The sequence below is a fragment of the Dromiciops gliroides genome, chromosome 2 (assembly GCF_019393635.1).
Source record: "Dromiciops gliroides isolate mDroGli1 chromosome 2, mDroGli1.pri, whole genome shotgun sequence".
Classification (NCBI taxonomy): domain Eukaryota; kingdom Metazoa; phylum Chordata; class Mammalia; order Microbiotheria; family Microbiotheriidae; genus Dromiciops; species Dromiciops gliroides.
Genome location: NC_057862.1, coordinates 284,736,129 through 284,749,443, shown reverse-complemented (window position 1 = coordinate 284,749,443; position 13,315 = coordinate 284,736,129). Strand labels below are relative to the sequence as shown.

At 39.0% G+C, this 13,315-nt stretch overlaps 1 protein-coding gene across 6 annotated transcripts in view; it reads left to right on the top strand.

Annotated features, from left to right (window-relative positions):
- ACSL6 (acyl-CoA synthetase long chain family member 6) overlaps nucleotides 1–13,315 on the top strand; it is a 156,992-nt gene that overhangs the window by 124,096 nt on the left and 19,581 nt on the right. For 4 of the 6 annotated variants that reach the window (XM_043980188.1, XM_043980184.1, XM_043980187.1 and 1 more), the window contains exons 11-15: nucleotides 939–1,016; nucleotides 4,768–4,902; nucleotides 6,101–6,235; nucleotides 8,457–8,552; nucleotides 10,742–10,814. In XM_043980188.1, coding sequence (XP_043836123.1) covers nucleotides 939–1,016; nucleotides 4,768–4,902; nucleotides 6,101–6,235; nucleotides 8,457–8,552; nucleotides 10,742–10,814 — 517 coding nt within the window. Of the gene's footprint in view, nucleotides 1–938; nucleotides 1,017–1,073; nucleotides 1,152–4,767; nucleotides 4,903–6,100; nucleotides 6,236–8,456; nucleotides 8,553–10,741; nucleotides 10,815–13,315 lie in introns of all 6 variants that reach the window. The other 2 variants (XM_043980189.1, XM_043980185.1) reach the window with 2 other exon arrangements.

Sequence of the window (13,315 nt, the reverse complement as noted above, 5' to 3'; positions counted from 1 at the left end):
CCTCATTATGAAGGCCAAGGAGATCTTGGGTCTGTTCCCACAGCAATTTCTTCTATCACATATTCCCCCAGGCAGAAATAAGAAAGTGTTCAGGGGGGAAATGGGGAAAAATTATTCTCCCATACAAAATGTAGTACAAAACTGAAGATAGAAAAAAGAATCCTGCATCTTTTGGTCTAAATTACTTATAAATAAGGGTGGGGAAGATTTCAGGCATCAAATCTTCAATGATTTCATGCTAAAAAAAAAAAAAGCTATTTTTGCCTAGTGCTCCTATGCACAGTATAAGATGCAGATTTCTTTATAAAAGTAGTGCTTTTTTTCGGTGGGGACTCTGCTCCACTGGTTTATATGTGCTTCATTTTGCTCTTTGCTGCTCCCAATAACCTGAAGTCATTGACATTGTGACCTAACAGTTCGCTTCCTATACTGCTCTCTTTCTGTTTCTTTCTTTTTCTTTCTCTGTGTCTTTCTTCCTTTCCTCCCTCCTATGTCTTCTCTCTCTCCTCTTCCTCCTGAGTCTTCCTTACTCTTTTCTTTTCTAGTCCTTTATTCATCCATTTTCTTTCTCCTCTCTAATCCTTCAGTCACTTCTCCTCTTTGTCCCTTTCTGTTCTCACTCATCCTATTTTCTCTTTCCTCTTCCTTCACTTCTTTCTGTGCTTTTTTCTGCCTCTTCTGCTTTATGAATTCTTCCCCCTTTCTTTCTCCTTTTTCCTTTCTTTTTTCTCTTCTCTTGCCTCTATATCATCCTTTTTCCTCCCTCTCACTCCTGCTTCCCTTTCTCTTGCTCCCCCCTCTTTCTCTTCTTTTCCTTTCCCTCTAATCTTTACTGTTGCTCCTCTAGTACCATTTTTCTCTTTATTGTTTTATGACTTTCTTGTTGTCTTCCTGTCAGTGTTTCTTTCCTTTCTGTCTCCCATGCCCTTCACCTGCAGAAAGTGATCTTTCCGAGACAGGACGATGTGCTCATCTCCTTCCTGCCTCTGGCTCACATGTTTGAAAGAGTTATACAGGTAAGACACCTGTCTGACTGACTGGGCCTGGTTCGGGCTCCTTTTGTTTTCTTACAGAGTCAGTGGTCACCCACTTGTGAGGATGTACACATTTCCTATTTGCCTTTAGCACACATGTTTGAGAGAATGGTACAGGTAAGGTCCAAGCATCAGAGAAGTCTTCCTCTGTGACAAGAACGAATAACCCTACTGAAACCATTGGCCGTGTGACATAGAACTAAAAATGTACCATACTCAGAAAGTGTCATGGGGTCATCCTTCAGTGCTTAAACGTTGGACTAATCATCTGTGTGTGTGTCAAAGGTCTATAGGGTGTTGAATAGCTAAAATAATAGCTACCTTTTTCATAGAGAAGACCAATGGGACCTGATCTCATTAGTTGAGTAAGCTAGTACATTCCCTTCTTAGGCAGGAAGGATATTTTGGAGGGAACATCTCCCTCCACACCCTTCCAATAGTAATGGCTGCTTCAGTGGAAATCCCATCACCATAACCCCAGTTGGCATGATCTAGACTAGTCATTGCCACATTTCACAGAGAAAGTTCAGTGTACTTTTGCATCTCCATTTCTGACAAAAGTTTCACAACTCATCACATAACAAAAGCAAGGAAAAATCTTGAACAAAACTCAATGAAATGACCAATAAGTGTTTATTACAAAGTGCCTACAATGTGCTAGGCACTAGTGATATAAGTACAAAGAATAACAAAATTGCTACTCACTAGGAGTTTACATTCTAATGGAAGGGAAAAATAAGTATATGTAAATGCATATGGCATAAATGTAAAAAAATAAATACAAACATATATAAAGTTGTTAAATGTCAATCTGGTAGGGAGGACACTAGCAGTTGGGAGGATTGGGTAAGATTTCATGAAGAAAATCATGTTTGAAATGCATTTTAAATAAAGAGAAAAATTCTCTGAGGTGATAGTAAGAAAAGAAAATGTGTATTCCAGGCATGAGGGAGAGATGGTAAAAAGGCACAGAGATGGTTGATAGAGTGTTCAATGTAAGGAAGAAAGAGGAAACCAGTTTGACTAGACTTGAGTGCAAGAGGGGAGTAGTGATTGTTCAATGAGGTTGGAAAGTAAGTTGGGGCCAGATTGTGTATGACTTTAAAACTAAACAGAAGAATTTACATTTTATCCTAGAGGCATTAGGAAGCTACTAGAATTTATTAAGTAGGTGATTCATATGTTTAGATATGTGCTTATGGAAAATTACTTTGGAACTATGTAGGCTAGATCGGAGTGGAAAGAGACTTGAGCCAGGGAAATAAACTAGGAGACTATTAATAATCTAGGTGAGAGTTTATAAGCACCTGAAGTAAAGTAGTGACTATATGAATAGAGAGAAGGTGTCAGATATGAGAGATGTGAATGGAGAAACAGCAAGCTTTTCTCACTGATTGGACATGTGGGATGAGAGCAAGGATTCTAGGATAATAATTCTAGGATTCTAGGTTATGAACTTGAGATACTACCAGGATGGTGTTACCTTCCATAGAAATAGGGAAGTTTGAGAGATGAGAAGGGTTTTGGGGAAAATATAATGAGTTCAGTTATGCCCATGTTGAGTTTAAGGTGTCTCTAGGATGTCCAGTTAGAAATGTCCAATAAGCAATTAGTGATATAAGGTTAAAGCTCAGGGGATATATGCATCTGGGTTCCATCTGCAAAGAGATTATAGTTAAACCTACAGGAGCTGATGAGATTATCAAGAAAGCATAGAGGGAGAAGAAGAAAGGGCCAGAGTCAGAACCTTGGGGAACACCCACAGTTAGAAGATCTGATATGGATGACAAGTGAACCAGGAATGCTGAGAAGGAACAGTCAAACAGGAAGGAGGCTAGACCATGAGAGTGGTTCATGAGAGTATTCAAAAAAACCCAGAGAGGAGATAGTATCCAAGAGTTGGTGATCAGCAGTGTCAAATGTAGGAGATATGTTGAGAAGGATGAGGTCTAAGAAAAGACCATCAGATTTGGCAATTATTAACTATGATCATTATTAACTGTGGAGAGAGCACTTCTAGTTTGGTGATGCAGTTGCAAGCCAGATTGCAAAGGGTTCAGAAATGAATGAGAGGAAAGGAAGTAGAGGAAGCAAACTTAGACATGGAGTGGGCCTAAGGAAGGAAATCAATGTTACTCCCAGTAACACAAACGGTGACATGCTTCATCCCCAGACATCTCTTCATTTAATTCTCACTAAGATAAGAAATGTAAATTTTGAAAGAGCATGGGATCATTTGGAAATGTGGGCCCAAATGAAATAGCTGTGTTCCTTCACTGAGAGGCCATGTTTAATGGGCCAAGAGCTCTTCCACTTTCTTCTTTGTTTTCTTTAATAAATAAAAGTTGATTGATTCAGAGCTGGGACCAAAAGTCAGCTCCCATACCCATCCAATTTGAAGATGCCAAAGAAAAGTCTTCCTATCTGCCCTGAGTCATCCTTCCCTTTGAAAGTTTCAAGAATATGGCAATGATCTGCAGTCACTGCCTTCTTTTTAACCATCAAGCCACAGTCTGAGGACACAAGGGATGACACTATAATCTCCATTCAGATAAAAACAGCTTTTTGACTTCTTGGACCACTAGAAGCACTGGCCTTTGAGTGTCTACTATAGACTGTATTACTACTTTACAAGTGAAAGAAAAACTTGAAACATTAATGTATGACACCATCCTAGTTTAGAAGCAACCCTAGAGGTAGTGTACAGGGCCTTTGGGGGAGTGTTAGGCACTAGGACAGTAAGGAGCTTTGGTGTACTAACTGATGACTAGTTAGGGAGGTCTGGAAGAGTTAGGGCAATTTCCAAAAGTGCCTAAGGAATCCCCAAGATGGATGAGCCAGGCCTTTTGGGAGAAGGTATTCCATAAGATGACCTCTTCATGCCCGAGTCTTCGCATGTATGGACTCTTCACTCGAATGTACAAATGGACCAATATTCTCCCATCCTAGAATATTAATGCTGAATGGAAAGTGAATGTCAAGTACTGTGACATTGCTCCTAGGAATGCTCTTTCCTCTAAGTCATCTTTCATTTTGGACCTCAAGTTTCCACAATTATGAAACTGGGGAGATGAACTCAATGACCTCTGAAGCCTCTTCATTCTATGAGTCTCTGTCCCATTCTGTCATAGAGCATTTTCTGTGTTGTATCGCTTTTTGGAAGACATTTTTCCTCCAGTTTGAGAACACAGGCTTATAATTATCATCAAGGTGACTAGAGGGCACACAATGGTACCATCTTCCAGATTAAACACCGCCTGGAAATTATGCTTAATTCCATTGTATAGAAATATTTATAGAAACAAAAACAAGATGCACAGTCCTGAGCTTTAGAAAAATTATCCACATTCTTCTTGTAGCACAAGTATACTGGGGCAGTCATAGAGGCAGCCTGGTTGCTACCTTCAGGTGACACTGATAAAGAAAGAGCTAGTCAGGCATTTGGGGCTGGGGTGGAACTCTCAAAATGACAGCCTTTGTTCCCACTTTCTGAATCACAAAAAAGACCAGTTTGTATAAGACTAGATAACTTTGGGATAGAGAGTCCCCTTACCCCTAGGTCCCAGAGCTTCCCTGGAATGGCAATGTGTGGCTGGACTCTCAGAGTCCAGGCTAATTGTCACTCTGCCTTCTGGGATGAGGATGACTTTAAATAGTTCTTTAGCCAAAGGTGAACATAGCCTTTTACTTAGTATCTCTCTCTCTCTCTCTCCTATACCATTTTCTTGAACAGTCTGTAGTATACTGCCATGGGGGGAGAGTTGGATTTTTCCAAGGAGACATCCGCCTTCTGTCAGATGACATGAAAGCTCTACGTCCCACCATCTTCCCAGTGGTGCCCAGACTGCTAAACAGAATGTATGACAAGGTGAGTTGGTTTGGTCACCATAATGTTCAATTCAGCAAGCATTTATTAAGTATCTACTGCATGCTAGGCTACAAAGGCAAAGACAAATGGTCCCTTGCCCTCAGTAAACTTGCCTTCCACTAACATCTTTGCCAAAACATAGAAAACAAATACAAAGGAGGTTTGCAGGAAACATTAAAAGCTGGAGAAATGAGGAAAAGCCTCAGATGGAGGTGGGGGAGGCAGTTCTGGAACTGAACCATAAAAGGATATGGATTCTAAGAGGCAGAGGTGAGAAATGGAAGCATTCTGGGCATGCAGGACAGCCTATGCAAAGGCACACAGACAGATCTATGGAATGTTGTCTACAGGAAATAGCCCACAGGCCTATTTACCTGGGGGTGGCGGGGTGGGAGATGCATGAAGTAGAAGTAATTAGCCTGGAAAGATAAGTTGGAGCCAAAAAGAAGACCCATTCTTTCTGTCCCAATTTGGACACTCTGCTTCATCCTAACATTCGGTCAGAGTTTCTAGCTTCTATCCATGTGATTTTCTTCCTGAGACTCTAACAAACCTCTATCACTGTCATGACCCATGGCTGCTTTTGAAATGGCATTTGAGTTCTAAAGTCTGGAAGGAGGTAAATTTTAAATATACGTCTGTAGTTGCTCAAAATGAGTAAGAATTAGTCCAAAGCTTCTTCCCCCTTTTCTACTTCTGGTCACCTTCACTGGTTGCACCAAACAATGTTTGTCAACAAACATTTACTAAACACCTCAATAAATTGTTAAATGTGAAGTGAATAGTGGTAATCAGTAATGAGCTCCCTGTAATAAAATATTTAAACAGAAGTTGAATGACTATGTGTCAGAGATATCATAAAGGACCCAGAAAAGGGTTATTTTTAACTCTAAGGTTCTATGATTCTCCTCTCCTTTCTCTTTTCTTCCCTTTTCTTCCTCTCCACTCCTATATTTTCTATTACTCTCATTTATAATAGCAGATAGGTGGGAGGGCATACTAAAGCCTAGAAGAGACATCTTAGTTTCTTTGTCCTGGTTTTTACTAACCTTTATTTAGTTCATCAGGGATTCATCCATCTCCTATCCTAAGTCACTAAAGGTAGAAGTAGAGGTGAGATTACTTTCCATCATGAAGAAGTGACTGAGAAAGAACTTTTGTACCCATTGATAGATGTTGATCATTTTGTTTGTCTCAGATCTTCAGCCAAGCAAATACTCCATTGAAACGATGGCTCCTGGAATTTGCTGCAAAGAGGAAGAAGGCTGAAGTCCGAAGTGGAATCATTAGAAATAATAGCATATGGGATGAACTTTTTTTTAATAAGATTCAGGTAAGGAGTTGGGTAAAGCAGAGTGATACCAAGTATCAGACAGTTTATTCCACAGGGAAATTAAAACAATCCTAGATTGTTCCAAAGAGCCCTAAGTGATTTGCTCAGATTTCTAAGTCTCAACACTTTAACACTGGCATATTGTAACTGGAGGGGGTGAAATGAGGGTTATTGGTAAAGACTAAATACAGGAAGGAAAGAAGGGGCCTTAAGGGAATAGAAATCAGTAATTCTCTAGGGAGCTCAAAAAATTTAATTTTCTCCAATGAAATTACCCAGGGTGTGTAAAGTACCTAAACTACTGCATGTTCTCCCTATTAGACAAGGGAAGAAAAAAGCTGAATGCTAGAACCAAGGTAATTTTCATGGAGCAATACTAAATAAATAGGTAGTAGAAAGAACACTGGCCTGGAACTTAGGAGACCTGTGTTATGGTCCTGACTGTCATTGACTCATTGTGTGGTATTCTTTTCCCCTCTCTGGACATTAGTATCTCGCTCTAAAATGAGTGGGATAGATTGACTAGATAGTTGTTAAGGTCTTTTCCAGTTTTCAGTCTGTAGTTCTAAGATTTATTTCTGTGTTTCCTGTCCTTCACTTGACCCTGAATAAGACCAAATTCTTAGTTTACTTGTTGTGTACTTTTGCCAAAGTATCCCTTGTCCCTGCTCATCCTAACCTCCTCCAGGGAGCTATGGTTAATTAGTATTTTTTAAAAACGACATGACTGTGCTTTCATTTGCTTCTCCATTATTAACTATGAAAATTGATCACTCTTTAAAGTGCTTTTGGCTCCACTTACAAAGATGAAGAGTTCCAAGTATTCTTTATCCACTGAGATGTATCACAAAAAGGAAGCAATGTATTGATCTGCAAACTATATATAAAAAAGCAAGGCCATTAGCATTTCAGAAATTTGAAGTAACTTCTTATAACTCAGACCTTTTGGTGCTGAGAAATGATGTAATAATGACTAGGGGTATTTTAAGGGCACCAAGATTAAAGAGAAAACAAAATCTGCAAAAAGGTATATAGATTAATAAATTAATAATGAATAAATAATAACTAATTCATTTAAAATTGTAGCAGAACATGAAAGATTTGAAAACATTATTAAGTCACCTCTTCCACTGCATTTAACTTATTTTCTTCAACTTGGAATTGAATGAATTTATTTCCTAACATTTTATCTGAGGGTTCCATGTCCCCACTGGATGACTTTAGGGTTTTCTCTAAGTGGCTACCAGTTTTCCTGCCTGAGCTCTAAGCTTGTAGCTTTACCACTGCCTTGTTGTATAATATCAACAAAGATACTCCTATTTTCAACAATACATTAATCCAAGACAATCCCAAAAGAATATTGATGAAACATATTATTCACCTCCAAAGAAAGAACTGATATGGATGGAACAGATTGAAGAATGCTATTTTTCACAGTCTTTCATTAAGTGACAAATATGATGTTTTGCATGATCATATTTGTATAACCCATATCGGATTGTTTGCCACCTCAGGAAGAGGGGAGGGGAAGGAGGGAAGGAAGGATAGAGATTGGAACAGAAAAATCTAGATAAAAATGTTTAATCTGGAAAAAAAAAATTTAAGGTGGGGGAGGGGTGTGCTGGGAAGGGTTCAGGAGGTATATATGTATTAATATACACACATAAATATATATGTTGTGCATATATGAGTTATTTAGGTTTAATTTATATAATAATTCTATTTAAACAAATTTTTCATATATTATTTCTATAAATTGATATGCATATGTTATTTATAAAAGTTATTTAAAGATTTAAAATACTAAGGTATATGTACTAGAATATCTAGGTATATCTAAATGTAATAACATAGAAAATTTACATTATATATGTTATGTATGTATGTATATATTATATATGTTTGATATATGTATAAAATATATATATCACAAATAAAAATAAAATAAAAACAAACAAAAAACCCCAAAATACTCCTTTTCCTCAGGTCGCAGTTTCCCCATTTGTAAAGCAATGGGGTTGGATTACTGACCTCTAAGGTCATTTTCACCTCTAACATTCAGTAGTTGTGCTTCTGAGCTTCCTGTTCCTCAATATTCCCTTGGGTTTGGTTCTTAGTGGGCTCCAAACTATTTAGTTTTGTCTCAAGATGCCGGGAAGGTTGTCTTAGACACATGTCAAGGTTCTAATTAACTCATTGTTCCCTGTCTTCTGTTCCACAGGCTAGTCTCGGTGGGTGTGTTAGAATGATTGTCACTGGGGCAGCTCCTGCATCTCCCACAGTCCTGGGTTTTCTTCGTGCAGCCTTGGGGTGTCAGGTACGGTACCACAGCATGTAGCCTCTCTTCCCACGGAGTCATGTCTTAGAGCAGCTAGATATTCCCATAAGTAAAACAATAGGGAATCATGTGGACCAGTGCCCACTTAGCAGCTTCCCCTTCCTCCAGAAGGCATAAGCCCTAAGGTAGAGAGAGCCAAGATAGATTGTACATGTTCTGGAACTCAAGGACTTACCTATGTGGAGACAACAAGGTTTCCCTCCCTGTGGATACCGTATTTCAGGAATAAAGCCTAAATAGGCTGCATGTTGGTTACTTGTTGAATTCCAAAAGTATTTGTTAAAGTCCTACATTGTTCCAAGCACTGAGATTAGCCCTGGGGATACAAAGACAGAAATGAAAGAGTGCCTATACTTAAGGAGCTTTCAGTCTACTGGGGGAAAATAATATGTTCATAGAGAATCAAATAAAAAATATATGAAGTGATTCCTGGGGCAGGGTAAAGCTAGAATTCTACGGGAGGTAGAGGGGGCAGAAAGAGCACATTCCAACCACTGGAGACATAGCTGAGCTAAGGCATGGATAGGATAGATGTGTACGGAGAAGGGTAAGCAGGTCTATTTGGTTGAAACAGAGAATGCATGTAGGAGAATAAGATGCAGCAAGCCTAGAAAGGGAGCCTAGCGCCAGAGGGCAGAGTTTAAAAACCAAACAGACATGGTTTTTATTTTACCCTGGAGATAAGAGGGGGCCTTGAGAGCAAGGGAATAATGATGGTCATAAATGTACTTCAGGAATATCAATTTATCAACTGTGTAAATCACTGGGATAGGGTCGGGGATAGAGTCAGGACTACTACAGTCGTCTAGGGAAGAGGTGATAAGAGCCTCAGCTGAGCTGGGGCTTAGGGTTAGGGAAGAGGTAACCAACCATGTGAATAGAGAGACAGGAAAGGATATGAGATTGTCAGTTGGTACTATGCATGCATCAGGTCTGTACCTGTTCCAGTCTTTACAATGTTTCCTAGTCCAGACAGAAATATAAATATGTCTTGCCTTTAATTAAGAGGAACAATATCTTTTTATATTGTGTTTCCATTAAATGTCTTCTGGTAGCATTTAAAATTAATTTATCTACTCATTCAACAAGGACTTATTAAGGGCCTTCTATGGGCAAGGCATAAGTTGATCTTGATTAGTACAATTCAAGTAAATTGGCCACATATATGTTTTATGAATATGTTCAAATATTGATCTTTTAAAGTTTTGTACTTATAACACTGTCTTCAGCATCTGAAGCATGGTTCTACCTTATAACAATGTTCTTCTTTTTTTTTTTTTTAGTGAGGCAATTGGGGTTAAGTGACTTGCCCAGGGTCACACAGCTAGTAAGTGTTAAGTGTCTGAGGCCAGATTTGAACTCAGGTACTCCTGACTCCAGGGCCGGTGCTCTTTCCACTGCACCACCTAGCTGCCCTATAACAATGTTCTTTTAATAGCATAGCAACTAAATTCCTTTGTAAATTGTCCAAGACAGATTGGCTTTATTCCAAATTTTCATGTATAGTGATGTTGTTTAGAAAGGTTCTAGGCTACATCCTTTTGCATAGCTAAAATAAAACAGTGAGCTTAATAAGAAATTGATAAATTGCATAAAATTTTTAAACCTGTAAATATACAGTTTAAAGCAATTCAGAGACATTAAGCCCCAAACTTCACCACATTACTTTTATACACTTACTATCTATAGTAAAAAAAGAGCTTGTCCCCAGCCTACCTCATTCACTTATTCATCACTGTGATCTCCACTAAGCACAATACATAATTACATGTCTTACACAACAGCTGAAGTCACATTCCCGATGCTGACTATTTTCAGATTATCCATGGGATGTTAATTGGCTGAAAAGAAAAGCATTATACAACACAGGGGAAATGTCCAGATGAGTAATTATAACATCCTTCCGGATATCTATATAGGAGAGAGCTTTGCCTCATTAAGAACAGGCATCTTTTGGGGCAGCTAGGTGGTGCAGTGGATAAAGCACCGGCCCTGGATTCAGGAGTACCTGAGTTCAAATCCGGCCTCAGACACTTGACACTTACTAGCTGTGTGACCCTGGGCAAGTCACTTAACCCCCATTGCTCCCCCCCCCCAAAAAAAAAAAAAACAAAGAACAGGCATCTTTGAATTGGTAGTCCAGGATAAGAAACATGTTTCTCTTGCAGGTATATGAAGGTTATGGCCAAACTGAGTGTACAGCTGGGTGTACCTTCACAACTCCAGGGGACTGGACCTCAGGTAAGAAAGAGGGCAAGACAGTATCTAATCCCAGGCAGAAAAATTCTTAGGGTATGTTAGGGTGTGTGTGTGTGTGTGTGTGTGTGTGTGTGTGTGTGTGTGTGTGTGTGTGTTTGAAAAGCAGGAAGTGTGTTAGAGTTTGAAGGTTCTCCCACTAGAAAACAATGGACTGCTAAGTTTTACAAAGTTTTTGAGTTTCTAGAAGTATATACAAATAAGAAAACACTGGTTTCTATTAGCTAGAGCCATAATCCTTAGAGTGGGTCCTATGTCAATCCTCTAGAAGATCTTGGGTCTTTTATAATATTAATGTTTATAATATCACATTATGCATAAGTTTGTTTCTGGCACAGAATGATAATTTAGGTAACTAGACATTACCTTAGTGATATTTCACCCAAAGTGGCATTTGTCTTTACATTTGTCCTGTGGGGAGAGTAACAGCCTGTGACATTGTCCACAATAACTTTTCCAAAACTTCTCCTCTCTCCTCAACCCTGCCCCCCATTTCACTACACCCTCCCTCTCTCAAAAGACTGCCTTACTACTTTACCGAGAAGATTGATAGTTTCTTGATTTCCCATCTTCTAGACATCAAAACCTCTCTGTCCTCCTCCATCTTCTCCATTTTTGTTCCAATCTCAGAAGCTAATGCAACCTTCCTCTTTGTCAGCCTCTAGTGGTGCTTTTGATTCCAACTCCCCTTGGACCTTGTGCTACTGACCATATTCATCCTCTATCTTCCTCTTCATCTTAAATTTCTTTTCCTCTACTTGTTCTTTCCATAATGCCTACAAGTGTTCTTTTATCCTTTATTCTAAAAAAAGGAAAACCCTACCCTTGAATCCTGCCATAGCCTCGTTACCTCTTCTACTTCACCTGCTACATTTCTAGTGTCTATATTCATTTCCTCCATTTCCTCGACATCTACTCACTCACCAAGCCCTTATTTTCTTGGTTATACCTCTACCACTCTAATGAAACTTCTTTCTCCAAGTTCACCAATGACACTTTTGGGGGGAAAGGGGTCCAGAACTGTGGATGGTAAAGGAATCTCCCAGTGAAGAAACTCCTTCTGCCAATGCAGATTTGCATCTGTTCTACAACTTAACATTAAAGAGTTGCCAATGGCAGAGGTCTTCTTCACATTTTTATTGAATCACCAATGTGTTTATTTACTTATTTATGGATTACATACATATACTACTACACAAAATAATTATATATACATGTGTATAAGTATATATATATGTATATATGTATATATATATAGGAGAGATATGACATAGATCTGTGGTTTAGGACAATCACTGGTAGCTGTGTGGAGGATGGATTGGAGGAGAGAGAAATGAAGCTATTGCTATAGTCCAGTTGAAGGCCTGCACTAGCTCAGTATCCAGTTAAATAAAGAGAAGGGGACATATGTGAGAAATGTTGTAGAGGTAGAAATGACAAGATATGGCAACTAATAAAATATGTGGCATGAGTAAGGAGTTGAGGATGACAACAAAGTTGTGAACCTGGTTATGTGAAGGATGGTGTTAACATTAAAAGTAATGGGGGAGGGGCAGCTAAGTGGCACAGTGGATAAAGCACTGACCCTGGAGTCAGGAATACCTGAGTTCAAATCCAGCCTCAGACACTTAACACTTACTGGCTGTGTGACCCTGAGCAAGTCACTTAACCCCAATTGCCTCACAAAAAAAAAGAAAAAAAGAAAAAAAAGTAATTGGGGGGGAAGGGGGCTGGAAAAGTAATGGGAAAGTTCAGAAGAGGAAAGGATTTAGTTAGAAAGATTTAGGTACACTGAGATCTGTGATGCATGATCTATGAATACTCATCCTGTATTACTCTTTCCCACCCTACACCCCAAATGAGAAATAATATGCCACTGCCCTGAAGCACAGAGCCTAGCTACAGATACCTTAATCCCCATTAGTTTATGGGCACCCTAAGGAAACAAACCCATGATTGACTGTTGTGAGAAAGGTAGATGTGAGCACATCTTCCCACCATTCAATTGGTTGATTCATGGGATCATGACACACTCTTCTAGACTACTGTCTGAGAGAAGTGGGATTTTAAACAACTTTCTTCAACTTGAGCTAATATAAGTCAGTGGCAGGACTCAGTCAGTCATCTTGATTCTGAAGCCAACTGTCCATTCACTAGACCATGCTACCTTTCTCCAATAACCCAAACACCATGGACCTTTTCTTTTAGTTCTCATTCTTCTTCACTAAAATGTAGAGCACATAATGAAGGATGATCCCAGAAAATTAGGCTAGAGGAAGAATATGAAGGATTTTTAATCCCAACCAGAAGTTTTTGTATTTTATCCTAGAGGCAAAAGGAAGCTACTAAATGATGCCTCTTGAAGAGTAGAATGATGGTCAGACCTATGCTTTAAGAATATAAATTTGGCAGCTGTTTGGAGAATGAATTAAAAGGGAAAGACTGGAAGCTAAAACACAAATTAGAAGATTATCATAATAGCCAGG